General features: G+C 46.3%; 1 protein-coding gene across 2 annotated transcripts in view; it reads left to right on the forward strand.

Moving 5' to 3' along the window:
- Positions 1–26482, forward strand: part of PPM1H (protein phosphatase, Mg2+/Mn2+ dependent 1H) — a 295463-nt gene that overhangs the window by 233953 nt on the left and 35028 nt on the right. For both annotated transcript variants that reach the window (XR_003588833.2, XM_027967492.2), the window contains exons 7-8: positions 11591–11654; positions 17058–17165. Coding sequence is in view for 1 of the 2 variants with exons in the window: in XM_027967492.2 (XP_027823293.1) it covers positions 11591–11654; positions 17058–17165 (172 nt within the window). In the remaining variant the exon portion in view is untranslated. The remainder of the gene's footprint in view (positions 1–11590; positions 11655–17057; positions 17166–26482) is intronic.

Consider the following 26482-nt stretch of genomic DNA (forward strand, 5'->3'; position numbering starts at 1 on the left):
CTGTGGCAGAGAGGTTGGTTCTACCTAGAAACATTAAAAAGGATACTCCTAACGCCCAGCCTACCTGCTTGTAGAGGATGATTCTTAGCCTCTTGCTACTCACCCTGGGGCCCCAAGTGCCGCCTCGCAGCCTTCTCCGTGGCTCTGACTTGATCCTGACCTCATGAAGTTTGGTTCACGTTCATCCTCCCTGACAGTGCAGGGACATTTTTCCAGCATGTTAAGATGTCATCCAAAGACACATGTAAGAAATTGAGGGGGAGTTTCTTTTTTCATTTTTAACTGGAGGATAATTGCTTTACAATGTTGTGTTCGTTTCTGCTGTGCAACGACGTTAATCAGCTAAAAGTCTACATACATCCCCTCCCTCTCGCGCCTCCCACCCTCCCCCCCGTCCTGCCCCTGCTGGTCATCACAGAGCACAGAGCTGAGCTCCTGTGCTGCACAGCAGCTGCCCACTAGCCATCTGTTTACTCATGGTAGCGCATATATGTCAGCACTGCTCTCTCAGTTCATCCACCCTCTCCTTCTCTCCCTGTGGCTGCAAGTCTGTCGTCTACACCTGTGCTTCTGTTCCTGCCCTGTACCGTTGTTCTGGATTCCATATATATGTGTCAGTATACAAGATTTCTTTCTCTCTTTCTGGCCGTGGGAAATTTCCTTACTATGAATCTTTGAAACCAGGGAAAGGGCCCTCTTAAAAGTAGACATTTAAAAAAAAAAAAAAAAGATGAAAGAGTTGGACGTGACAAAGTGGCAACATCTTGTATTGCCTTAAAGGAAATTCGTGGAGCGAGGAGGGAGGGTGGGTCCCCTGCCGCAGGGCCACCTCCAGGAGCAAGATGTGGCTCACTGAGCCCTGTGGTTCAGCCCGGGGCGCGACTCCTTTGGAAATTACAGACAGCTGGTAGGAAAAATGAAACATGAGGTGATTGCCAATCCCACTGTGCTTTTTCCAGGAAGATCTGGGGAGGATGGGTGGGGAGAGGGGCAAGTGAGGGGAGAGCCTCTGCAGATTCTGTGAATTGCTTCATTGGGGTTCTGCCAAGCTCTTAAAAGCCACGAGGAGCAGTTGGGCTCCAGGCATGTATCTGTTCTGACCAGCCAGGCCTGGGTGATGCTTCATCTTGGGCCTCCTGGGATTCAAGCTTCTATGGAGATTTGGGTGTGGGAAGACAAAAATGGGGACCAGAGCCTGAGACACTTTGCCTACTACCGTCCTCCACCCAGACCTGCTCAGCCCCTCTGAGATGTGGGTCTGCCTGCCTAGGACTTAGTTTCTGCTCTGGGCAAAATGAGAGTTCCTGGGGCTCTTAACTCTTTCCTTGAAGAGTGCTAAGCTTCTAGCTGAGGAGGGGATGTCCTCCATTTATGATTATTTCACACCAACCTGAAGGACTCTCTTTAGATTAGCTCTGAGATATCCTTCTGAGTCTGTGCGTTTTCACTGTATGGTGGAACCATAGACCTTTCTGGATAAAGTCGCACAGGTGCCGTCCTTCCTGCTTTGGTATCTTTGTGCATGGTAAGTCGCTTTAGTCATGTCTGACTCCTTGTGACCCCATGGACTGTAGCCCTCCAGGCTCCTCTGTCCATGGGATTCTCCAGGCAAGAATACTGGAGTGGGTTGCCATGCCCTTCTCCAGAGAATCTTCCTGACCCAGGGATCAAACCTGTGTCTCCTGTCTGATGCGTTGGCTGGCGGGTTCTTCAGCACTAGCGCCACCTGGCCCCCTTGGTATCATTAGCAGCAGTATAAAAAGTATGAATTGGGGTGTGTTGGGGGCTCAGCTGGAAGCAGTATCCTTTGGGGATGTGCTCTATTCCTGCCTGTGGGAACCAGGCCTCTGTGCTGTCCATCCACGGTGATGACAGAGGCTCTGACAACCATAATAGCTACAACTTAGAGTTAAATAGCACCTTATCCTTCTTCACAAAGGACTTTCCCAGATGTATTTGCATTATTTATTTGTTTTTTATTGGAATATAATTGCTTTACAATGTTGTATTGGTTTCTGCTATACAATATAGTGAATCGGGTATATATATGCATATAACCCCTCCCTCGTGGACCTCCCTCCTCCGCCACCCCCATCCCATCCACCTATAGCGTTGCAGCGAGCTGAGCTCCCTGTGCAGTCCAGCAGCTTTCCACTAGCTGTCTATTTTAGTGTATATATGTCAGCGCTCCTGCTCATGTTCAGTCGCTCAGTCGTGTCCAGCTCTTTGCCATCCCATGGGATTTTCCCAGCAAGACTACGGAAGTGGGCTGCCATTTCCTCCTCCAACGGATCTTCCTGACACAGGGATCAAACCCAAGTCTCCTGCATTAGCAGCTGGATTCCTTACCACCGAGCCACTGGGGAAGGGGAAGCCCATATATGTCAATGCTCTTCTTTCAATGCGTCCTGCCCTCCCCTTCAGGCATATTTGCATTGAATCCTTGCAAACTTGCGTGAAGAAAGGCAGCTGAGGAAGCACATGCAGTGAGATTGCGGGACTTTCCCTCGTTCACACTGCAAGTCCACGTGAGGACTCAGCGGTGACTTCAGAACCTCTGACTCTACGCCCACAGTGGGCTCTGCCAAGCGAGGAGAATCCAGGAAGAGAGAGTCCCGGGGGAGGAGAGGCGTCCAAGGCCATGTCCAGAGGTTAGGGAGTGGAAGAATGTGACTCACTGATGTGTGTCAGTGGAGCCACAGAGTGCATGGTAGAGATGAGGCCGTCCGCGAGGGAAGAGGATCCGTCACCACCCTCAGAAAGGGTCACATTCTTCTTCAATGACTTTGAAGTCCCATGAAGGAAATGAAGACTTGGGGCAACACATGGTTTTTCTATCCGTCTTTCTAGTTAAAAGTCATGACTTAGGAGAGAAGGGAGATCGTGGGAAGTGATGTGTGTGGATGGTGCCAAAGCATGAGCTTCAGGTTCCTGGCCTGTGGGTTACGAAGTCAGAATGGGGGGCTCTGGCTGGGAATGGAGGAATCCAGCAAAGATAAGAAGAACTTTCCAATGAAGGACTTGCCTTCACCAGTAGATTTAGCCTGAGTGAATAAAGAAGAAGAAAATTGTCTTGGTAACACTGGAGAAGTACTGTAACAAACGCTATCGCTCTGGAAGTGGTGCCTAGGAATTATCAGGAGAAAGTGACAAGCAAGGGGATCATAAATGCCATTTTTTAAATAACTTTCTGACTGTCTACTGATATATATTGGTGATAAAAGGGGACATGGGTTCAAATCCTGCTCCAGAAAGATCCCACGTGCCACAGGGTAACTAAGCCCATGTGCCACAAGTACTGAGCCCACGTGCTGCAAGTACTGAGCCCACAGGCTCTAGAGCCCATGTCCTGCAACAAGAGAAGCAACTGCAGGGAGAAACCCGTGCACCGCAACTGGAGAGTAGCCCCCACCTGCCAACTAGAGAAAGCCCACACAGAAGCGTCAAAGAGCCAGCACAGCAAAAAAAAGAAAAAAAAAATTTTTTTTTAAGAGAACCTAAAATTTTAATGTAATGGGGCAAATGAAAATCCAAGGCATCACTGATAGAACTCAACCCGGAAGTTCAGCCTCAGAAGAGCTTACTGTTCAGGAAAGGTAAATGGGGAAGCCACGTCTACAGCTTATCTTTGGAGGGAAGCTCGTGTGCTAAGGCTGAGGTGACAGCCTTCATTCATGTATCCACCCGTGTCGCTAGTATCTACTTTACATCCACAATTGTGCCTTCACTGTTGTTGAGATGAGGATATTACAGTGAATAAAATAAAGTGCCTGGTGTCATGAAGCTCATGTTCTAGAGGGGGAGGCAGAATATAGACAAGCAAATTAATAAATAAGGTAGTTTCAGATTGTGCTGTGTAAGCGCCAGGAAGCGGTACATCAGGGATGGGGAGGGGGGTCTGAGGTGGGGGATGGGTGTGGGGCTGTGGACATCACACTTACAGATGAGTGACCGGACAAGGCACTCTGAGGGCTGCACGGGGGCTGGCTCTTGGAGGGTCTGGAGGAAGAATGGCCCAGGAGGGGAAAAGAACGAGGCCACTTGCTATTAAAGAAACAGCAAGTAAGCTAGTGTTCCGAGCTCCTGGCAGAGTACAGAAGATGTCAGAGCAGTGTCAGAGATCAGACCACCGAGGGCCTGCCTCATCGCTAAGTTATGTTTCAAAATAATAGAGAGCCGCGGGAGAATTTTAAGCTGAGGCATGATGACTGTGGATAAAAAGAGAAATGGTTGTGGAAGACTGGCTTACAGGCCTCTTAGCCAGTCTGAAAATACAAGCAAAGGTTTTTCTGCTAAAAATTACAGAACGGATATAGAGACATGAGATGTTCGTGCGGGAGGAGTCCTAGAATTGCCACTCATCAGAAGGGTGAAAGGCATGAATGTGGCTGCCCGGGGGAATCTCTCAAGTCCAGATGTTCAGAGAATGTGATCTCTGCAGTTCCCATGTTCAGAGCATGTATCTGAAATACTGACTCCAAGGGGCAGCACACAGCCAGGCAAGGCCAGAGCAGGAGAGGATGTGCATGTGAGTGAGCACGGGCTGGAGCGGCAACAGCAAGCCCCAGAAAGCCACAGAAAACAAGACTGGCTGCTGTTGCTTTGAATACATAAAGAACAAGAACATTCATGAGGACAGAGGAAAGCCACTGCCAGGAATAAGTAGTATTCATCGGTTTGCTCACTTCATCAAACATCTGTTGGGCGCTCATTATACACTGAGCAGTCTTTTAGGTACCAGAAACAAAAATCTCTGTCCGCATAGAACTTAAGTGGGGAGGAAAGTGCACAGGGGAGCAGTAGGAAAAATAAGATAAAGAAGCAAAATACTTAAAATGTTAGGCAGGAGATCCCTGGAGAAAAAGAAAGAGAAGGGGAATGGGAAGTTTGGGGGTAGGGAGTGATTTTTAAAGAAGATCGTTTCATTACTTGGCTTTTATTTCAAGTTTGATGGGAAAGCCATCAGAGGGTTTGAGTAGGGTAATGACGTTATCTGACATTTCAAAATAATTACTCTGGTTGCTCTGAGGATAGAGGTAAAGGACAAAACTGAACAGTTTTCAGCACCTTCACCGCCATCCCTGCAGCCATGGCACCATCGTCTCTTGCCTAGATTATTGCAGGGAGATCCTCCAAGGCAACTGCAGCGCTGCAGGCAGAAGACGGTATGACGTGAATAAACAAAGTACTCAACTCCTGCTGTGTTTCCTTCTTACTAGAGGGTCAGAGGGGAGAAGGCGATGGCACCCCACTCCAGTGTTCTTGCCTGGAAACTCCCATGGATGGAAGAGCCCGGTAGGCTGCAGTCCATGGGGTCACTCCGAGTCGGACATGACTGAGCGACTTCACTTTGATTTTTCATTCTCATGCATTGGAGAAGGAAATGGCAACCCACTCCAGTGTTCTTGCCTGGAAACTCCCATGGATGGAGGAGCCCAGTAGGCTGCAGTCCATGGGGTCACTCCGAGTCAGACATGACTGAGCGACTTCACTTTGATTTTTCACTCTCATGCACTGGAGAAGGAAATGGCAACCCACTCCAGTGTTCTTGCCCAAAGAACCCCAGGGACGGGGAAGCCTGCTGGGCTGCTGTCTATGGGGTCACACAGAGTTGGACACGACTAAAGCAACTTAGCAGCAGCAGAGTATCCAAGGGGCTTCCCAGATGGCGCTAGTGGTAAAGAACCCACTTGTCAGTGTTAGTGTAAGAGATGTGGGTTGGATCCCTGGATTGGGAAGATCCCTTGGAGGAGGCCATGGCAATGCACTCCAGTATTCTTGCCTGGAGAATCCCATGGACAAAAGAGCCTGGCAGGCTGCAGGAGATCAAGGTGATAAAGTCTAGACTGTTAGCAAGAAAGATATTTTAAACATTTGCCAAAAGTAGAAGCTGGATTCAGAAACAAGTATAGTCAGAAGGGAGTTCTTAGAAGGGTGGGACCGAGGGGGTTGACGGGCAGTGGCAGCAAGGGAGTGTCAGCAGAGGTGACTTAGCGTGCAAACATCAGGAGAGAGGATGCTCTTGACGTGGTCCAGGTGCTCATGAGGAGCAGTGAACGTCAACAGAAAGTAGGTACAAGTTGTAAAGTCAGGACTCCAGAAGTACCAACAAAACAGAGACGGTTGTTGAGAAGAACAGCAAGGGAAGGGGCGAGTAAGCTTTGTGTGAACCTGAACTGCAGTCCTTAGGAAAGCGGAAAGAGGGAAGTGTATGTCAGCAGGAGAAGAGGTGGAGAGAGAAGCTGGAAGGGTTGGGTTGGAGAGAGCGCAGTCAGCGCCTCTCTCTGGCTTAACAGTAAGACCAGGTTGAAGGGTTGGTATCTAGTGGAGGTGGTATGATCTGGGGAACAACCTGGACTTACTAGTAAGTCAACTCAGTTAGCAGTTTTCAACCGTTTGATGGCATTTCCTGGATGGCTGATCATGGCAATAGTGTACATGGATGTATTTTGACTTTTTAAGGAATTTGACAGTTTCTTCTCTTAGTCTTTGACCAAGATGGAGAAATCCTGTGTGGATAGTGGTTCAGCTGTTACATAGACGGCCTGAGAGCTCTACCCAGAGTCCAGGTTCATGAGGACTTGTCTCAGTGGATCAGTGTTTCCGCCTCCTCCTGCCATACCACCCACTAGTTTTTTAAAACCACTTTTTACAACTATTTATTTATTCGGCTGCACTGGGTCTTAGTTGTGGCACATGGGATCTTCCATCTTTGTTGCAGCATGGGGATTTTTGTTGCTGTTGTTGTGAGATCTAGTTTCCTGACCAGGGATCGAACCCGAGCCCCCTGCACTGGGAACATGGGGTCTTAGCCACTGGGTCACAAGGGAAGTCCCACCACCCACTCATTTAAACATGAGTATTCTCATCATCTGCCCTCTACTATGGAGTCTGTCTTCTACGTGTTTCCACCAGACAAGAACATGATTTTACAGATTGTACTTAACTTCCATTCATTTGCCTTCAAGAAATGTTGATACCCTTTGTCTGGTTAGCTTGACCTGGAGGAAGGTCTCTAAATGGCTTGATACTGCTTAGCTTTTTTTTTTTTTTTTTTCCAGTGACCCGGATAAAGATGACAGAGTGGTTATCAGCTTTAATATGATATAGCATAGAAGGGGGCTTCCCAGGTGTTGCTAATGGTAAAGAACCCACCTGCCAATATAAGTTAGACATAAGACATGCAGGTTCAATCCTTGGGTTGGGAAGATCCCCTGGAGAAGGGAATGGCAACCCACCCCAGTATTCTTGCCTGGAGAATCCCATGGACAGAGGAGCCTGGTGGGCTACAGTTTATTGGATCGCACAGAGTCGGACACAACTGAAGTGACTTCACACAGCATGGCAGCATAGAGAGAGAGCTGATTTGGGGTGATGAAAGGATATGTGTCCAAACATCTCTCAGTGGGCTGGAACAGTGGACCAAAACTAGCATGATAAAATTAATAAGGGCAATGGAGTTTTCCATTCAGAATAAAATATTCATTGTATAAGTATAAACTAAAGAAGACAATGAGTCAGAAAACCTTCTTGGGTCTTTTTTCTTGTGGACTGACTAGGGTTGGGTTTTGTTTGTTTGTTTTTACTCAGAGTTTCGATACATGACCCTTCACATAACACCAATAAAAGCCACAGTAATTTAAAAAGGGGCAAGGTCTAGGGACTTCTCTGGTGGTCCAGTGGGTAAGACTCAGTGCTTCCACTAGACCACTGTCGGGGCACAGGTTCGATCCCTGGTCGGGGAACTAAGATCCTGCACACTGAGTGACGTGGCCAAAAAAAGACAAGAGCATGGTCTAAATCAAAGAAGTAACCATTTCATTCCTTTGTGGTTCTGAGTGCCATTTCCTTAGGACAATGACAGGAAGAAACAAACTGAAAGGCTCCCAGAGGGCCCCTCCCACAGTATTCAGTGCTTAGTCCTATTGACTCTCTGCAGCCCCGTGAACTGTAGCCCACCAGGCCCCTTTGTCCATCAGATTTTTTCAGGCAAGAATACTGGAGTGGGTTGTCATTTCCTCCTCCAAGGGATCTTCCAGACCCAGGGATCAAACCCATGTCTCCTGCGTCTCCTGCATCGGTAGGTGGATTCTTTACCACTGTACCATCCGGGAAGCCCTTGATTCAGTGCTCAGTTAATAAATGTTGATTGAATGGATGGTGACTTGAGTGATCAGAGATGGTGTCTCAGGTCCTGGGGAAGGACAGTTGATGATACCAGGAAAAAGGAAACTTTGAGATAGCTCTCTTCAAATATTTGCAGACCTCTTAAGTAGAAGAGAAATTAGATTCCTTTCATGTTTTTCCAAAAGACAGACTAACACACCAATGGGTGACTGGGTCAGTTTAGGAAGGAATTTCCCAGGGCTGTTATCCAGTGGCACTAGAGAGTTGGTCCTGAAAAGCTCCTTAGACAGAGACTGTCCACAGCAGCCCACTTGATGACAGAGGCCAGGACCAGCATGAGGGGCACAGCAGGAGAGATTCCCGCGTTCGGGGTGCAGCCAGCCCAGTGGCCTTCTAGTCTGTGCCGTGGGCTTCCCTGGTGGCTCAGACGGTAAAGAATCTGCCTGAGATGCGGGAGGCTTGGGTTCAGAGCCTGGATTGGGAAGAGCCCCTGGAGAAGGGAATGGCAATCCACTCTAGTATTCCTGCCTGGAGAACACAGACAGAGGAGCCTGAGGGCTGCAGGCCGTGGGGTCACAAACAGTTGGACACGGCTGACAAACACACATAAAATAGATTCCTAATGAGAACCTACTGTATAGCACAGAAAACTACTCAAAGCTTGCTGATGACCTAAGTGGGGAGGAGATTCAGACGAGGGGATTTATGTATAACTGATTCACTTTGCTGTTCAGCAGAAACTAAGGCAACATTGTGAAGCAACTTTTCTCAGTTTTTAAATTTAACATTGTTTTTTAAAAAACTAAAAGGAACAGAAGAAAAAGACAAAGAAGCAGAGGCTAAACCATAAGATTAGAACTTGGGTGGACTTGCTCCTGTGGGTAAGAACCCCAGGACGAGGGTTTGCCTTTCAGAGCGGCGCTGAAACAGACTTCACTCTCCTGGGATTCTCTGCCCTGGGAGAATTCCATTACCTGGGCTTGTGATGCGGTCAGAGGACAGTTTTCTGGCTGCCTTTTCAAGCTTGTTAAGAGCATTCTCAGCCTGTCTCCACTGAGCTCTAAGTAATCTCCAGTCATTGATTCTAGAGCTGCCGCCCTCTGCCTGTTCTGTAGTTCCAGACTCCTGTGCTTGGACCGCCAAGCCCTAGCCCCTCCCTGAGACTGCCCCCACTGCATCGTCTCTGTCTGAACGTGTCTTTTTACTTTCCATGTGGTCCCCAAGCCCCACTTGTGCCCACTTCACAGCCTTGCTCAAGTCATTACTTCCCTTTCCCTTGAGCCATATAGTCATTTGCTCAACTGATTTTGAATGTTAGCTAATGACCTTGGTTTCCAATAGTGGTTCTCCACCATGACTGCACGCTGGCATCACCTGGAAAGCTTGTTAAAAAATTCCTGGTGCCTAGGTCTGATCCGCAGAGGTTCAGACCTCATTGCTGTGACCTGAGCAACAGGCTTTTCAGAGCCCTCTCAGGATATTCCTTCTGCAGCCAAGATGGAGAACCATGGGTCTACAAACTCATTGGATCCCCAAGCTGACTGTAGTCTAATAACAGCTGTATTTGTTCCCCAAGGGACTTGTACACCACAGTGTCTTAAATCATCTGTGTGAGTATAGAAATATCAAAGTAGCCATTTCCACTTTGTGTTAATTTGGTAGATTTGGGGGAAGGAAATAGTATGGTTCCTTTTTTGAAAACTCAATTCATGGCATACCTCTGGGCTCACTTGAATGCAGAAGCAGCAACCAGCTTTTATCAAGCTCTCAGTATGTGCCAGGCACTGTGCCAAATACTTCCTAAGCTCATCACATTCATCAGCCCATTTTAATCCTTACCACAAGTTCACAAGTAAGCCCCACTTTTTGGCTTCCCTGATTAGTGAAGAAACTAAGGTTCAGAGAGAGACTTATCCACTTGCCCAGGGCTGGACAGAAAGCAGTGCTAAACTCAAGCCCAGGCACATCTGGTGCCAGAACTTCGCTGTTTCTCTACCCCCATAGGAAAGAACTTAACCAAATAACTTGCAGATAAGCAAGATGTGCTGGCTTTAGCTTTGGGGTTGAGCCTTTTTTCAGTCGAGTTGCATTCTTTTGTATATCAAGCACCTCCATAAATTTGATGTCAGATTCACTCTCAAGCCACCTAGATCTATCAAGAGGTATGTCACAAATTATTCAGCTTCCCAGGTGACTCAGCAGTAAAGAATCTGCCTGCAATGCAGGAGCCACAGGAGATATAGATTCAGTTCCTGGGTCAGGAAGATCCCCTGAAGCAGGGCATGGCTCCCCACTCCAGTGTTCTTGCCTGGAGAATCCCATGGACGGAGGGGCCTGGCGGGCTACAATCTATAGGGTCGCAAAGAGTCGGACACGACTGAGGCAACTTAGCACATGCACGCGTCTCACAAATTAATTTTTTTCATGCACTCAGGAGACATCAGTTTAGAAAAGCATCTTGCTTCTAGCTTCTAACCTAGCAGAAAATACCCCATCTTTTACTCAGTCTTCTAATACTTCTCTGAGGAAGTGAATAGGCAACACTCTCCCCATTTTGCAGAAAGGGGAACTATATGCCAAGTATTAATTATCTACTAAATATTAGTGACAGCTACTACTTATTGAGTACTTACTAAGTATCAGGCTCTGTGCTAGGCTGTTTACGTCCTGTGTGGTTGTCATCATTTTGCAGATGAGAAACCAGAGGTCCAAAACGATGGAGCTACTTGCCCAGGGTTATACAACTCGTGACTGGATACCTGCTTGCTTGTTTGTTTCCTAAGTTCCTTGTGAGCCAAACTGTTAAGACATGGCCTTTGTTCACGCCCTCGCCACGGCCTGGCCGGCCTCTTCTGCGTGAGTGGTGGCATGGCTGGCGTAAACCACTGAAGCGTAAACAGGATTTTCTTTCTGTGTGTCCAATGGCCATCTAATAGCCATCGTGAAACAAAGGATCACACTGAGGTCAAGCGGGCTCTAAATATTCCTTCTCCAGCCGTCCCAATACCAGGCTGCTTGGGTGTAAACAACCCTTGAAGGTGGGAGCTGGCTCTTGGAGCAGTTTCACCACCCGTCCCCCGCACCTCCATCTCTGAGCACTGATGCCTTTCGTGGTTTCAGATTAATGACAACCCCGCCACCGCGGCTGGGGCCGTTCAGTACTGCAGGGACGCTAAGTGCTGAGGACAGAAGCCTGTCGCCCCTTCTCGCTGCTTGTGAGTAGGCCAGCTCATCTTCTCTCTCTTCAGGCATATATTGGTATTTTCTGATTCGTTGAAATACGTACACACACACACACACACAATTCTGTAGGGAGACTGACTCTTTGTACAGAAAGAGATCGGCAGTGTGGTGAGCAGATGGAGGCTCAGGGAAAATAAACTGCCTGGCATCCTGTGTCAGGGCAGTGGGTCACTAATTGAGTGCAAACCTGTGTTTTTTAATGTTGTTTATCCTCCTACAGGGCATACAAAACCATTGAGGACGATGACTTGAAGTTTCCCCTTATATATGGAGAAGGCAAGAAGGTAGGCACGTGCCCTCCCTGGACTAAGAGAACCAAGCTGTCTCTCAACAGAGCCCATGGCAGTCTGCGTGTTCCACTTGGCAGCTCGTGATTTTGTAGTCTTGACAGCTTGAAAGAATATCACCTCCACCTTCCCTCAGGTCTCCTGTCTTAAGGGTCCAGGGATTGGCAGGGCTAGGGAATGGAAGTGGTGAGCACAGGGGACTAAAAGTTTTATGAAAATGCCATCCCCCTTCTCGATCCATTTGCATAACTTTTTGCCGTGTTTAAACATGACCAGTTTCACATACATCATCTCACTGTGTATTGACAACAAGCCACGAGGCAGGCAGAACTGGCTGCCTTACATCCATTTGGGAGATGAGGCAGCAGGAACTGCAAGGTTAAAACTGCTCAGGCAGTTGCGTGACTGGCCAGGGGTCGTACAAGCCATGGAGCTGTGGCCCTCCACTTCCTTCTGGTGCTGGTGCATTCCACCATGGATGCTCAGACTCTACACGCCAGCTTCTCCACTTGCCCCATGAGAAGGGGATCCAGAGTTTCACCTCAATAAACTATAGGATCACACGGATCAGATCCCAGGCTGAGACAGCAAAGACCATTCATCACCAGCTCCCAAGGCCCCTGTCAGACTCTAACATTGTTGGGCTGAAGGAAGGCGATCTTAAAGTGGTCTCTGAGCAGAGACTGGAGAGGGGTGCAGGAGTGGAGAAGAGAAAGCTTTGAAGTCATTTCCCAGGAAGAACAAACACCTTCTGAATCATTGCAGCCTTCCTCAGAACATGAATACATTTCAACTAAGCGCTGAGAGTTCCAATTAGAAGTGAAAAATATGGTCACATTAATAAGAATATTCAACTGAAATTTTTTTCAGCATGTGATAGCTTTTATCAGAACAAGTGACTCATAAGAAAACTGAAGGATGCCTTTGTGGACAGAGTTTGAGTGAGAGAGTGTGTGTGTCTGGTGTGAAAGAGAGCACACAAGAGTAGGTTTTGGCTTCAGTGTAGTCCAGCAGTAATTTTGCTCGAAGGAGAGAAGAATTTCACAGAGGGCAATGAAACATGGATATTTGATCAATAAATGCATCATTTCTCAAACCAACTTCCCACTTTCCTAGAGATGGACACTATCTGCCTTGCCATCCCGGTTGAGAGTCAGAACAGGGAAGGGCTCTGTTTCTGGTAGGATTTCGTGTATCTGTGTACAGTGGACACCATCAATGAGCATCACTCAGCCCAGTGATCTGCACCTACAGTTTCTGGGCTTCATGGTGCTGAGATTCTCAGTATTACCCTGCTGCTCCCCAGTGAGTTCCAGTAAGCTCAGGACCACATCCTGTTGCCGTCATATCCTTAGAACCCATCTAGCCTGGTACTTGACTCATGGCAAGCCATCAGTAAATGCATAAGTATTTAATAAGCTGTTCAGTATACTCTCCTTGAAAGAAAGTGAAAGTGTTAGTCACTTAGTCATGTTCAACTCTTTGCAATCCCATGGACTGTAGCCTGCCAGACTCCTCTGTCCATGGAATTTTCCAGGCAAGAATTCTGGAGTGGGTTGCCATTCCCTTCTCCAAGGGATCTTCCTGATCCAGGAAACAAACCCAGGTCTCCTGCATTGCAGCAGATTCTTTACTGTCTGAGCCACCAGGGAAGCCCCTATACTCTCCTTTATTGTTCAGTCGCTCAGTCATGTCCACCTCTTTGTGACACCATGGACGCCAGGCTTCCCTGTCCTTCACCATCTCCCAGAGCCTGCTCAAACTCATGTCCATTGAGTCAATGAGGCCATCCATCCATCCCATCCTCTGTCATCCCCTTCTCCTCCTGCCTTCAATCTTTCCCAGCATCAGGGCTTTTTCTAGTGAGTCAGCTCTTCGATTCAGGTGGCGAAAGTATTGGAGCTTCAGCTTCATCATCAGTCCTTCCAATGAATATTCAGGATTGATTGCCTTTAGGATTGACTGGTTTGATCTCCTTGCAGTCCAAGGGACTCTCAGGAGTCTTCTCTAACACCACAGTTCAAAAGCATCAGTTCTTCGGCACTCAGTCTTCTTTATGGTCCAACTCTCACATCCATATGTGACTACTGGAAAAACTGTAGCTTTGACTATATGGAACTTTGTTGACTATACTCTCCTTGCTACAGCAGAAAAATGGACAAATGGGTTCTTCTATTGATGATCAGCAGTAAGATTTAAAGGAGCAAGGTTTTTCCCAGCTCAGCAAAAAGTGCAATTCACCAGCATATCATGTTTCTCCAGCATTCCAGTAAATTAGGGCTTGACAGTTCTGTGATATGTAGCTGGTGAATTCAGTTATTGTACCTCTTGACCTGTTTAAAAGCCACCATGGCTCCAATTGGCTCCAGGCATATCCTGTACCAAAGTAGCATGGCCCCTCTGTCCCAGGAGTCCACGATCTCTTGAGAAGCTTTAGAATGCAACACATCAGTTCTGTCTAGATCCTTCACAGAATTTTCTCTTTCTTTTCTGCACACATCTCCCCAGAAGTTTCAGACGACTTTCACTGCTATTAAATTTCATATGATTTCTGCCAGTGCTTTGAAGGACCTATGTGGAACTTGTAAACTAGCAGAAATATCAGATTTCTTTGGACTAAAATGCCCACCTGTGCTTTGTCCAACCTGAGAATGTACTGCAGCAGGGAGGAAAGTAGAAGGGGCATAAGGGACTCAGAATTTCCACACTTAGAGGCGAATGTGTCTCAGCTTAAAGGGAGCTCCCAACAGAGCAGCGCCTGGCCAGAGGTCCCCAGGCTCACATCCTCTGTCTGCATTTTACCCGCTTTGAGTCTAGCCTTGTAAAAATGCATCATGGCTTCATTTCCACTTAAATGTAATCCTGCCCACCTTCTGATGTAAATCCAGCTCCAAATTCACAGCCTTTTGAGGGAAAGTAGAATGAAGACTATGGTAATGTGTTAGAGTGTTGTGTCTTAGTTTTTCTCAGTTCAGTTCAGTCGCTCAGTTGTGTCCAACTCTTTGCGACCCCATGGACTGCAGCATGCCAGGCCTCCCTGTCCATCACCAGCTCCTGGAGTTTACTCAAACTCATGTCCATTGAGTCGGTGACACCATCCAACCGTCTCATACTGTGTTGTCCCCTTCTCCTCCCGCCTTCAATGTTTCCCAGTATCAGGGTCTTTTCAGGTGAGTCAGTTCTTCGTATCAAGTGGCCAGAGTATTGGAGCTTCAGCATCAGTCCTTCCAATGAATATTCAGGACTGATGTCCTTTAGGATGGACTAGTTGGATATCCTTGCAGTCCAAGGGACTCTCAAGAGTCTTCTCCAACACCACAGTTCAAAAGCATCAATTCTTCGGCACTCAGCTCTCTTTATAGACCAACTCTTATATCCATACACGACTACTGGAAAAACCATAGCCTTGACTAGATGGACCTTTGTTGGCGAAGTAATGTCTCTGCTTTTTAATATTACTGTCTAGGTTGGTCATAACTTTTCTTCCAAGGAGCAAGCGTCTTTTAATTTCATGGCTGCAGTCACCATCTGTATTGATTTTGAAGCCTCTAAAAATAAAGTCTCTCACTGTTTCCATTGTTTCCCCATTTGCCATGAAGTGATGGGACCAGATACCATAGTTTTCTGAATGTTGAGCTTTAAGCCAACTTTTTCACTCTCCTCTTTCACTTTCATCAAGAGGCTTTTTAGTTCTTCTTCACTTTCTGCCATAAGGGTGGTGTCATGTGCATATCTGAGGTTATTGATATTTCTCCCTGCAATCTTGATTCCAGCTTGTGCTTCTTCCAGCCCAGCGTTTCTCATGATGTACTCTGCATAGAAGTTAAATAAGCAGGGTGACAATATACAGCCTTGACATACTCCTTTCCTGATTTGGAACCAGTCTGTTGTTCCATGTCCAGTTCTAACTGTTGCTTCCTGACCTGCATACAGATTTCTCAAGAGGCAGGTCAGGTGGTCTGGTATTCCCATCTCTTTCAGAATTTTCCACAGTTTGTTGTGATCCACACAGTCAATGGCTTTGGCATAGTCAATAAAGCAGAAACAGATGTTTTTTTGGAACTCACTTGCTTTTCTGATGATCCAACAGATGTTGGCAATTGGATCCCTGGTTCCTCTGCCTTTTCTAAATCCAGCTTGAACATCTGGAAGTTCATGGTTCACCTACTGGTGAGGCATAGCATTTCTAGCTTACTCTTATTACCAGAGCATCAGAGCAAGGATTCAAGTATAGGTCTTTGAACCACGCCACTACACCGGGTATAGTGTTCATGAGCCATATGTTAGAGCCATGGGCTTCAGTCAACCCAGAATGACTTTCATCCCATTCCTCTTTGTTCACCTGAGCTGGACATCCTTCTACACAAAAATGTAGTGCCCCCACCTCCTCCAGGGAACCTTCTTAGTAGAATTTTTACCTCCTCTGAACTCACATAATCCTTTGTTTACTTGTCTTTCAGCACTCAGCCATATTCTATATATTGTTAATCAGACATGTACCTCTTAGTCTTTCCCTTACCAAGTTCCTTTATAGTAGGTACAAGACCATAGACGTGTGACCCCCACAGGATGGTATCTGCACATAGTAGGTGCTCAATAAATGTTTGGGTGACTCATATCTGTGGCCTCCCAGGAGATCATTAGGCTGACCGTATAGGCATTAGGACAATAGTACTGCTTCCTTAACGCATTTGGACATCCATGCAGAGAAGGCTGCAGATGGCATAGTCTCGGCCATGAGGTCTCTGTGGAGTTACAGCAAAGTGGCATCTTGTTCCTTTCTACCTAGAGGGAATTGTTTGAGGATGTTAGCAGGACAGGTTATAATCTAATGGTACATTTTCTCCAGCCATAAAGTAAAATATATGAGCTGTGGAAGGGCAGGATCTGCCTCTGACATTTTTATATCTTTTATCACAGAACTAGAGACATAGCTGGTAGAATACTTGAAGAATGCGTGTATAGTGGATGGATGGATGGATGAGGAGGGGAATGGATGGATGGATGGACGGATGGATGGATGGATGGGTGGACAGATGAACCGATGAAGGATGTATGGATGACGGATCCTGTTGGATTTGGTTTGAGTTGATTTCAGTAGCTGTAGACATCACAGATGTATTGTATTGAGTTTATTGGACATCATTGCCTCCAGTCTCTGCGAAGAGACAGCAGCAGCCCATTCAAATGCAGGTAATTGGTAGAAAAGCCACTCCTCAAGTATGTAAGTAACCTTGGTGGGCTCTTCCTTGAAAACAACTACCCACAGAACTTAACAGCCAGGGGCAGTGGGGACTGGGAAATGACTGCTTCTCTCATAGCCCATGGCACCTGCACTGTGGCGGGGATGCTGTCTCTGTTTGTGGGGTGTTTCTGATGACCCTCTGCTTATACTCCTAGGCCCGTGTAATGGCAACTATTGGAGTGACCAGGGGACTCGGGGACCATGACCTGAAGGTGCATGACTCCAACATCTACATAAAACCATTCCTGTCTTCAGCTCCAGAGGTACCACAGGAGGTTTTTATTTCTCTTTTGTGCAAGAACGTTTTCTCCATTACCCCTCCGTGACTCTCACCCTGTATCCAGGCAGCAGCCAGCTCAGGTCCCATGTGCTTCGGCATTGTCTCTCACGTCTGTTTTCTTTCCTCCACCCCATTTTCGCTTCAGCCGTCCTGGTTCCTTCTTCATCACCTCCTGCCCAGGTGGCTACACGGCCTAGTGGCATTCCTTGCCTCCTCAATCCAGCCCAGTACTGCCATCAGAGCAGTTTTCCTAAACAACTACTCTGATACCTGTTTGCTCAGAAACCTTCAACAACACCCCACGGCTCAGAGAATAAAGCCCACACTCCTTCACATGGCATTGTTATAATTTATTATAACAAATTATAAGGACTTGTTATATTTTGGTCCAACTTCAAAAATCTGATTTTGTCCCCTACTCTAGCCAGAATGAACTTATTTTTGGTATATAATCTTTAGTTTTCCATATTTGCTCAAACTATTTTTTCTGCCTAGAATGCCCTTCCCCCTCATTTCCAAACTTCCAAGCTCTTTTTTATCTCTGGAATTTAATGTAAATACTTCTTCTGCTTTCCCCTCCCCCAGCAGGAAGTCATGTCGCCCCCTACTCCAGGTACCTGGAGAGTGTTTTCACTTTCTGCTTATAGCATGTTGATTTACATACATATTTTATCCCCTCTTAGATTCTAATTGCCTGGAAAGCTAGTATCATTCAGCTGATGTTTAGAAGTTAACTGAAAAACAAGTTGTCATATCTTTGGTTTAAAAAATCCTTTTTCTTATAATACAGGAAACAACATCAAGTTCTATTTCAAGGTATATCATTTAGAAAAGATACTATTTCTAAGTGATAGAAAACTCTTAGTAATAGTAGTTTATGGGTATATTTTCTCACATAACAATAAGGCTGGAATTTGGTGGCTGTTCATGTTGGTATGGCACCTCCATGTGCCAGAGGTGACATCTCTGCTGCTTTTTTCCCTTCGTGGTTGCAAGATGGTAACGCAGGTTCAAGCGTAACATTTTCATAAAAGGTAGGAAGAAGGGGAGCAGCCCATCTGTCCCAGTAGACATGTACTTGCATCTCGTTGTCCCAAACTGTGGTACCTGACCTCCCCGAGCTACAGAGGAGGTTGGAGGAGAGAGAGGAAGGTTTGCAGTTGTAGCAGAGGAGAGCGAGGGAGGGATGAGTTGAGACCCAGCAGTGTTTGCATACTGTGTAATTAACTGTTAAAACAGTGCCTCTGGAAATGCTCAGAATGTTTAGACATAGCTCCATCTGCATGCTCTTCCCAAGGGTGGGTGCTGTGTTTTCAGTGAAGGCTCTTCTTGTTGAGGGAAACAGAAACCCACTCATGCTGACTCAAAAGGAGGTGCTTATTTTCTTACTATGGAGGAGATATTTATGGGGTCCACAAGAACCTTTGAAGAGCCAGGCTTTATGGAAGAGAAGGTGATTCTGGAAGCAAGGCAGCTCTAAGACCAGCCATGGCCCATAGGTCTCTGCTGTCAGGCCACCTGGTTTCTTACTCCCTCAGGTGCACAGATGGAATCTCAATGGCCCAACTCACCTTTTCTACCAGGTCACAGCTGACTTCACAGCCTGTAGACTGTGCCCACTCTAGAGCCATCCATGGGCACAGTCAGCCACCCAGGCCCAGCCTTGTGGCAGCGCTATGAGCAGGACTGATTCCTTCAGAGTCCTGAACTGAGGTTGAGGCTGACATCTCGAATATACCCAGCTACAGGAAATCTCACCAGAAGGAAATCTCTAGTGAGTAGCAGGAATAGGAGACGCACATGTCCTAATATCACCCAGGATCTCAAGTGAGATCAGCTTGGTGGAAATACTTTTTACCATTTGTAGCCATCTCTCTTTTAGCCTTCATAGCAATTCTGCATGATGAGGATCTTGACAACAGAGCATCTCAGTTCCCCTGGATGTTGATGGATACCTAGTCCCTCAACACTAGGATCTCTAAATTACTGCTAAAAGCCCTCCTGGCCAGAGGGAATCATTAAAGACTATATTTGTGCATGCTATGTTGCTTCTGTCGTGTCTGACTCTGCGACCCCATGGACTGTAGCCCACTAGGCTCCTCTGTCCATGGGATTCTCCAGGCAAGAATACTGGAGTGGGTGCCATTTCCTTCTCCAGGGGATCTTCCCGACCCAGGGATCGAACCCTCGTCTCTTATGTCTCCTGCATTGGCAGGCAGGTTCTTTAGCACTAGTACCACCTGGGAAGCCCAATACTATACTCAGGGGTATCTATATTTTCCCCCTTGAGAGAGAGGTATTTATCAGGCATCTTAAATGGTACTGTCACCTTTCTATTCCCCCCCACCACACACACACAAAAAAAATCCATGAAGTGTGGGGGAGCATTCTAAGGAAGCACTAAATTAACCATTTTGTTCCTTACAGGAGAATGAAAACCTCCTCACCCTCCCCACCCCAGTACACACATAAACACACACATACTTTGTATATAAAGTGAGAAGTTTGGTTTTCAGAAAAAATGATCTCTTCGTGCAGTTAAGTTACAGATCTTCCAATCGCTGTGCTACTCTGGATACCAGGGAGGGCCAACCTAGGAGATTCCCCAAGGACTAATGAAAAATCCACTGGTTGATCAGAAACTTCGTGTTACCTGTCTGGAGTGATGCTGATTCTCAGGGAAGTGGTGTGGTTGTTTCAGCATTGATAAGGGATGGGGGAGGATTTGAAAGGGTACCAGCAACCTATGGAAAAATGTAAGTGCTCTTAGGAAAGTGGTAGAATTGAATAAAGTGTAGCACCTTTATGATAACAATAACAAGTAACGTTTATTGATTACTGAGACTGGGCCAAACAACATACTTTTCTTTTTTAACCCTCACAACAATTCTGTGAGGTATGTATGGTTAGTAAAATGGTTACCCATTTTACAGATCAGGAAATTGAGATTCAGGGAAGAAAGTTAACTCCCCTTGGCTGTACAGTTATTAACTAACAAGATGATCCTCATACTCAAGTTTGTCTGATTCGCTCAGGCTCTGTAGGGGAGAGAAGCTGAATTCAAGATTTTTTTTTGGCATGTCCAAGGGCTCCCCTGAGGACTGTTTCAAGGGACTCTGAAGAGAGTACCTCTGTCTTGGGGCCTTAGTGGTCAGAGATTCTCAGAGAAATATGGCTGGCCTCAGACTGATGTAGAAAATGATGGTGTGGTAGAAAAATAATTGGGAAACACAGGAATGGGCTTTCGTGTGTGCCAACCGAGGCCAGACAGAATTGTGCAAAATGAGATTGTGCACCTATAATTTAGCTTAATGGGTATGTAGTGCAGATCTCAAGACTCCTTTGCACGAGATTAAAGTTGTTGTACATTTTAAATGTTTCCAGATGGAGAGGGCTTAGCCAGAGCCAGGAAACAGGGAGGAAGATTGGAGAGGAGGTGGGGAGAGCAGCTTGAATCCACTCCTATGAGCAGTGTAGAAGAAAGAGAGGAGTACCGGGGACCGCCCCATCCCGTCTTGGAGCAGAAACCCCTTTTCCCTGGGTTGAAGTGATAAAGTCAGACCCTAGAGAAACAGCTCAGGGGCTGCTGTTAGGAGCCCCAAAAGCCAGGTAGATCTGCTTAAACTATCCAATGAAGAAGAACCGACTCCCTTCTGTCTTCATTCCCCACCCCCACCCCAAGTCTATGCTGGCTTTCTAACCGTGACTTCCTAAGAACATTCCTCTGCTATGCCTCATCTTTGCCAAGCATGGATCTTTATTTCACATTTGGGTTCTAAATTTCAAACTCAGCTCAGTCTGGTAGTTTTAACGGTTGCGGGGAGGGGAATGGTGGTGGTTGAGGGGGGGAGGTGTTTGGAATGTGATTTTGTTCTAAGAAAAAAGGCTCAAAAATCTTCTTGGAAATCAGCATTGTTCCCATTCATCATTGTAGCTCCTAATTTGATTTGATGAGTTAAATAAAAATAAATTGAAACCATGTGGATCAAATTTACGTTAAAAAAAATGCACAGGGGTTTAAAAATTAGAGAAGGGTTTCTAGCCAAACACATTCTCAGTTTTGCTGAACACAAGGCGCTGGAAAAATCTCGAGTTTGCCAAACCCAACGAGCAGCCGCCAGGTTTGCAGAGCCTCCCTCATGTCTTCCAAGGTCTAAGGTAGGGATTTCTGGCCAAGAAGAACTGAATTCCATGAGAGGCCCCCACCAACTGAGCGGAGGCCTGTTTGGCGAAAAAGGGAAGTGTTTCGACCCTCCGCTGGTCCACAGCATCTTTTCTCCATGTAACTGGAACCTCTCCTCTCATAAAGGAAACACCCCCCACCAGGTCTCCATCCTCTTGCTTGATGAAGCTCATCACTGTTCGGCTTTTGTATATCACCCTAAAGAATTCAAGTGGAGAAGGAAAGGGTTGGTGAATTCAGAGGCATTCGGCACCTTCTTTCCAGCAATTCTCCACCCTGTCCAGTACACACCTCGTGACCTAGTCCTCAGGCAGCATGGCCTGGGCCTGCAGCCTAAACCTCCAGATGTCCTCCGTGCCACGCCCCCTTTCTGGCCTGTGGCAGGCCCTCCCGACAGCTAGGATTCCTTTTAATGTCTTTCTCGCCTTCTGGCCTCCATTCCAAGACTGTGCTGTTGACTTTAGGCCTCTTTTCGGCTCTTGGAAGAACGGGATCTTTTTCTGTCTGGGGACTGGTTTGCAAAGCCAACTCTATCAACTCAGCAGGCCGCCCCCACTCCAGTCCCCGCCAGACTTGACCACAAGGAGCCTGCTTTTCTCTCGGCTTCATTTTTCCTCTCCTTGGTATTCAGGATTCCTGTCAGCTGTTTTCTGTGACTCAGGATCACTCATTTAGCTCGTTCTTGGTTGTCTTCCTCTAGACTTTTTTTTCTTTTCTTTTTTTTATATTTATCTGTGTTTATTTGGCTGTACCAGGTCTTAGTTGCAGCACACAGGATCTTTATTTGTAGCGTGAAAATTCTTAGTTGTAGTAGCACGTGGGATCTAGTTCCTGGACCAGAGATCGAACCCAGGCCTCCTAATGCAGGAGCTTGGAGTCCTAGCTGCTGGGACTTCAACCCACCACCAGAAGTCCCAGATTTTATTTTTTTCTTTCATCTGAAACAGACTTCTCTAAAAGAAGGAAGACCTTTGGCTCCAGTATCTAAATTCCAACCCTCACACTGGCGTTACCTGTGACCTCTACAGGTTCTTTCAGCCTGCAGGTGGGGTGGAGATGCCTAGACTCACCAGGTGCTTGGAAAAGCAAAGAACATCTGCAGAATTGCCTGGCATGCAGTGTGGTACATGGTTTAGTCATTACCCACCTTCTGGAAGGCTTTGCATTTATGGGGGATTCCCAGTGTTCACTTTCATATGAAGAAAAGAATTGACTATTCTGTTGGAGACTGCCCCTGTTGTCGCCCATGAAAACCTGAACAATATTTAAAGTCTCACATTGACATCTGAACATTTACGGTCTTCTGATTCTCAGTAGCTTTTCATGCCCCAGGCCAAAATCCCATTTTGGGAACGAGCTTGTTTTATTATACTGTGTACTTTCTGCAGTCTGGCCAATTCGTAAAAAACAATATTGGTGCATAATGACATGGGAAGATGGTTAGACTATATTAAGTGAAACAAAATATTACTGTATATATAAAAGCATGATCATAAGTCAGTTAAAAAAAAGTTATGTGCATGTGTATACACATCTACATAAAAATATAACTCTGGAAGGAAATTTTCTCAAATGCTAGAGTAATTATCTTTGGGTTGTAGAGGAAGAATTAAAAAAAATCCCATTTGTTGTTCAGTTGCTAAGTGATGTCTGCTCTTTGCAGCCCCACGGACTGGAGTACACCAGGCTGTCCTTCACCATCTTCTTCACTATGTCCTTCACATGACTTTGCTCAAACTCATGTCCATTGAGTCAGTGATGCCATCCAACCATCTCAGCCTCTGTTGCCCCCTTCTCCTCCTGCCCTCAATCTTCCCCAGCATCAGGGTCTTTTCCAGTGAGTTTGTTCTTTGCATCAGATGGCCAAAGCATTAGAGCTTCAACTTCATCATCAGTCCTTCTAATGAATATTCCGGTTGATTTCCTTTAGGATTGATGGGTTGGATCTTCTTGCAGTCCAAGGGACGCTCAAAAGTCTTCTCCAGCTACACAGTTCAAAAGCATCAGTTCTTTAGCATTCAGATTTCTTTATGGTCGAACCCTCATATCCATGCATGACTCCTGGAAAAACCACAGCTTTGGCTATATGGACCTTTCTCAGTAAAGTGACATCTCTGCTTTTAAATATGCTGCTTAGGTTTGTCATAGCTTTTCTTCAAAGGAGCATCTTTTAACCTCATGGCTGCAGTCTCTGTCCACAGTGACCCCCTAGAGCCCTCAAAAATCCCTTAGGAGGCAGTGTGCTATTGAGGTTAGAAACTCAGACTGGTATCAAGTCTTGGCCTCAAGCTCTGCCTCTTTACTTGCTAGCTGGGTGACCTTGAGAACGTTACTTTACTTAAATCTCAGTTTCCTCCTCAGTAAAAAGAGGACGATAGGATTGTTATGCCCAGGAACCCAAGGAACACACTAAATGACATATAAAAAGTACTGAAAACAGAATCTGGCATAATAAATATTAGCTTGTAGCTCCTGTTCCATCAAGACCACAAAATCTCACTAGTTGTTTCTATAGAGCTCGTGAGTCCAGTAGTGTATATCAAATAGCATACTGGGGAATGTGTCCTCACGGCATCAGAATTTTGGGCCACTTGTAGGGTAAGACTAGCCAAAGAATCATCAACTGTAAACCCTGTGAGTCCTGACTCCTAAGAGACTAAAGGAATTCAGAGAAGGGAGAGAGAACCATCTGATCTGAAGAAGGACAAGATAAGTAGTGGTTGTTGAGTTGCTCAGTCGTGTCCGACTCTTTGCGACCCCATGGACTGCAGCACGCCAGGCCTCCCTGTCCATCACCATCTCCCAGAGTTCACTCAGATTCACGTGATGCCATCCAGCCATCTCATCCTCTGTCGTCCCCTTCTCCTCCTGCCCCCAATCCCTCCCAGCATCAGGGTCTTTTCCAGTGAGTCGGCTCTTCACATGAGGTGGCCAGAGTACTGGAGTTTCAGCTTCAGCATCTCTCCTTCCAGTGACTATTCAGCGTTGATAAGTAAAACAAGAAAAATAAGGCAGCAGGAATAAGTCAGTGTGAAATAAGTTTGCCTTACAGAATCAGCGAGTTTGGAAGACTAGCTTGAAGGGCTAGTAGCTATAATCAGGCTAATTATCCTGGAGGGCCTTCAACTGCACCCAGGGTGGCAGAGCAGGTTTTGAGCAAGAGGAGCAGCATGATCGGTGAATGAGGCAGTGGAAGCCTTAGCTTGTGGCAGCACGTGGATGGGGGTGCAGGGGCGGGGAGTTACAGGTGAGGAGACCACCATGCAAGTGAACCCACACGGCAGTGAGGATCTGAGTCCAGCAGGGACCAGGAAAGCCACATGGAGGTGCGTCAGAAAGGCATTTCACAGAACAATGTATTAACAAAGACTGAGGGGAGGGGCTTCTCTGGTGGTCCACTGGTTAAGAATCCACCTTGTAGTGCAGGGGACAGAGGTTTGATCCCTGGTCAGGGAATTGAGATTCCCCACACGCCTCAGAGCAACTACTGAGCCCACAGCTAGAGAATCTGTGTGCAGCAACTCAGACCCGACACAGCCAAATAAACATAGAAAGAGACAGAGAAAGAAAGAACGGAAGGCGCACTTGATTTAGAGTATGAGGCAGAGTGAAATTTTTAAAAACTTAAAAATAAACTTTGCTTTCTAGTCTATGAGTAGGGAAGAAGATTGCTTGTTGAGGTCTAAGGAAGGAAAATAATTTTATCTTTTTTCCCCTCTGAGTTTTCTGAACCAATTTAAAAAACAGACACAGGAGTCTGGGATGAAAATAACTTTATAGTGAGGATAAAGTTAGGCTAGAAACCATGCTTTGGATCTAAGACCAAAATGGACTTTCTATTCCTCACCTCCAGCCCTCAAATTAATCTTACCTCCTGGACCGCTATAGGTTCTCATCTCTCCACCCCACAGAGGGACGGCGGACAGGAGAAGAGGGAGCAGGCGCTGCTCACGGATGAGTTGGGTCCAAGAGGCAAACTCCAGAGGGCTCATTGCCCCATGCTCACTCTCACCAGTCCTATAGGGAGGAGGGGCCTAGAAGTGTGACATCACAATCCTTTGTGCCTCTGTTGACTACAAAACAAGCCACGCCGAACTTAGAAGCTTGATGGAAGAATTTATTATTATCTTTCACACTTCTGTGGGTTGAATGGTCTCAGCTAGGTGCTTCTCCCCTTGGGGTCTGTCACGTACACACAGCTGGATGTCAGTGGGTTTACCATCATCTGAAGACTAGAGGGGCTGCAAGTCCACATGGCTCTCACAGAGTCAGCCATCAGCTGAGAGCTCAGCCCAGGCAGCTACACACAGCTTCTCCATGTGGCTCTGGCTTCTCATGGCCTTGCTGCAGCTGGATTCTGAGAAGCCTCCCAAGAGTGAGCTCAAGAGACGCAGGCAGAAGCGACAAGTGTTTTAAGGCCCAGCCTCTGAAGTCCCAGAACATCAGCTCTGCCCCATCCTGCTCATGAAGAAAACCACTGTGGTAGGTCCATATTTGAGGCGAGGAGAACCAGAATCCACTCATTTTTCTTTCCTTCTGTTTTTTATACGTTATGAAAGTGTGATGAGACTTGGGAAATACAAAGTTACATACAGTTGTACTGTATGTTACAAAAATTATATTACTGTATATTATAAAAATTATTTTTAGTAAGTTAAGGTTTTAAGTTGGAGTTTCAAAATCAAACTCTCAAAAATTAATAGAATGAATGAACAGAAGGGTAGAAGAATATAGCACTGAAAAGCACTGTGAACCAATTCAACACAATTAAGGTTTATACAATTTTCACGACTGAAGCAACTTAGCATGCACAATTTTCACACAACAGTAGGATACAAATTCTATTCAGGTTCACATAGACTATAAACCAGGAGACACTGGAACATATCCAGGGATATAACACAAGGTGCAAACCAGAATCTGCTCTTGATGGGAAGAGCAGCATGCTTGTCCAGGGAGGAAGGCCTTGATGGCATTTTGGAGACCTTTTACCATCACCTTCCTACAGAAGTGTCCTCCCCACAGTGAAATCTTTTTTTTTTTTTCAAACTTTAAACTTTGTATTTTGTATTGGGGTACAGCCAGTTAACAATAGTGTGGTAGTTTCAGGGGAACAG

Source organism: Ovis aries, chromosome 3 (genome assembly GCF_016772045.2).
Source record: "Ovis aries strain OAR_USU_Benz2616 breed Rambouillet chromosome 3, ARS-UI_Ramb_v3.0, whole genome shotgun sequence".
NCBI classification, from domain to species: Eukaryota; Metazoa; Chordata; class Mammalia; order Artiodactyla; family Bovidae; genus Ovis; species Ovis aries.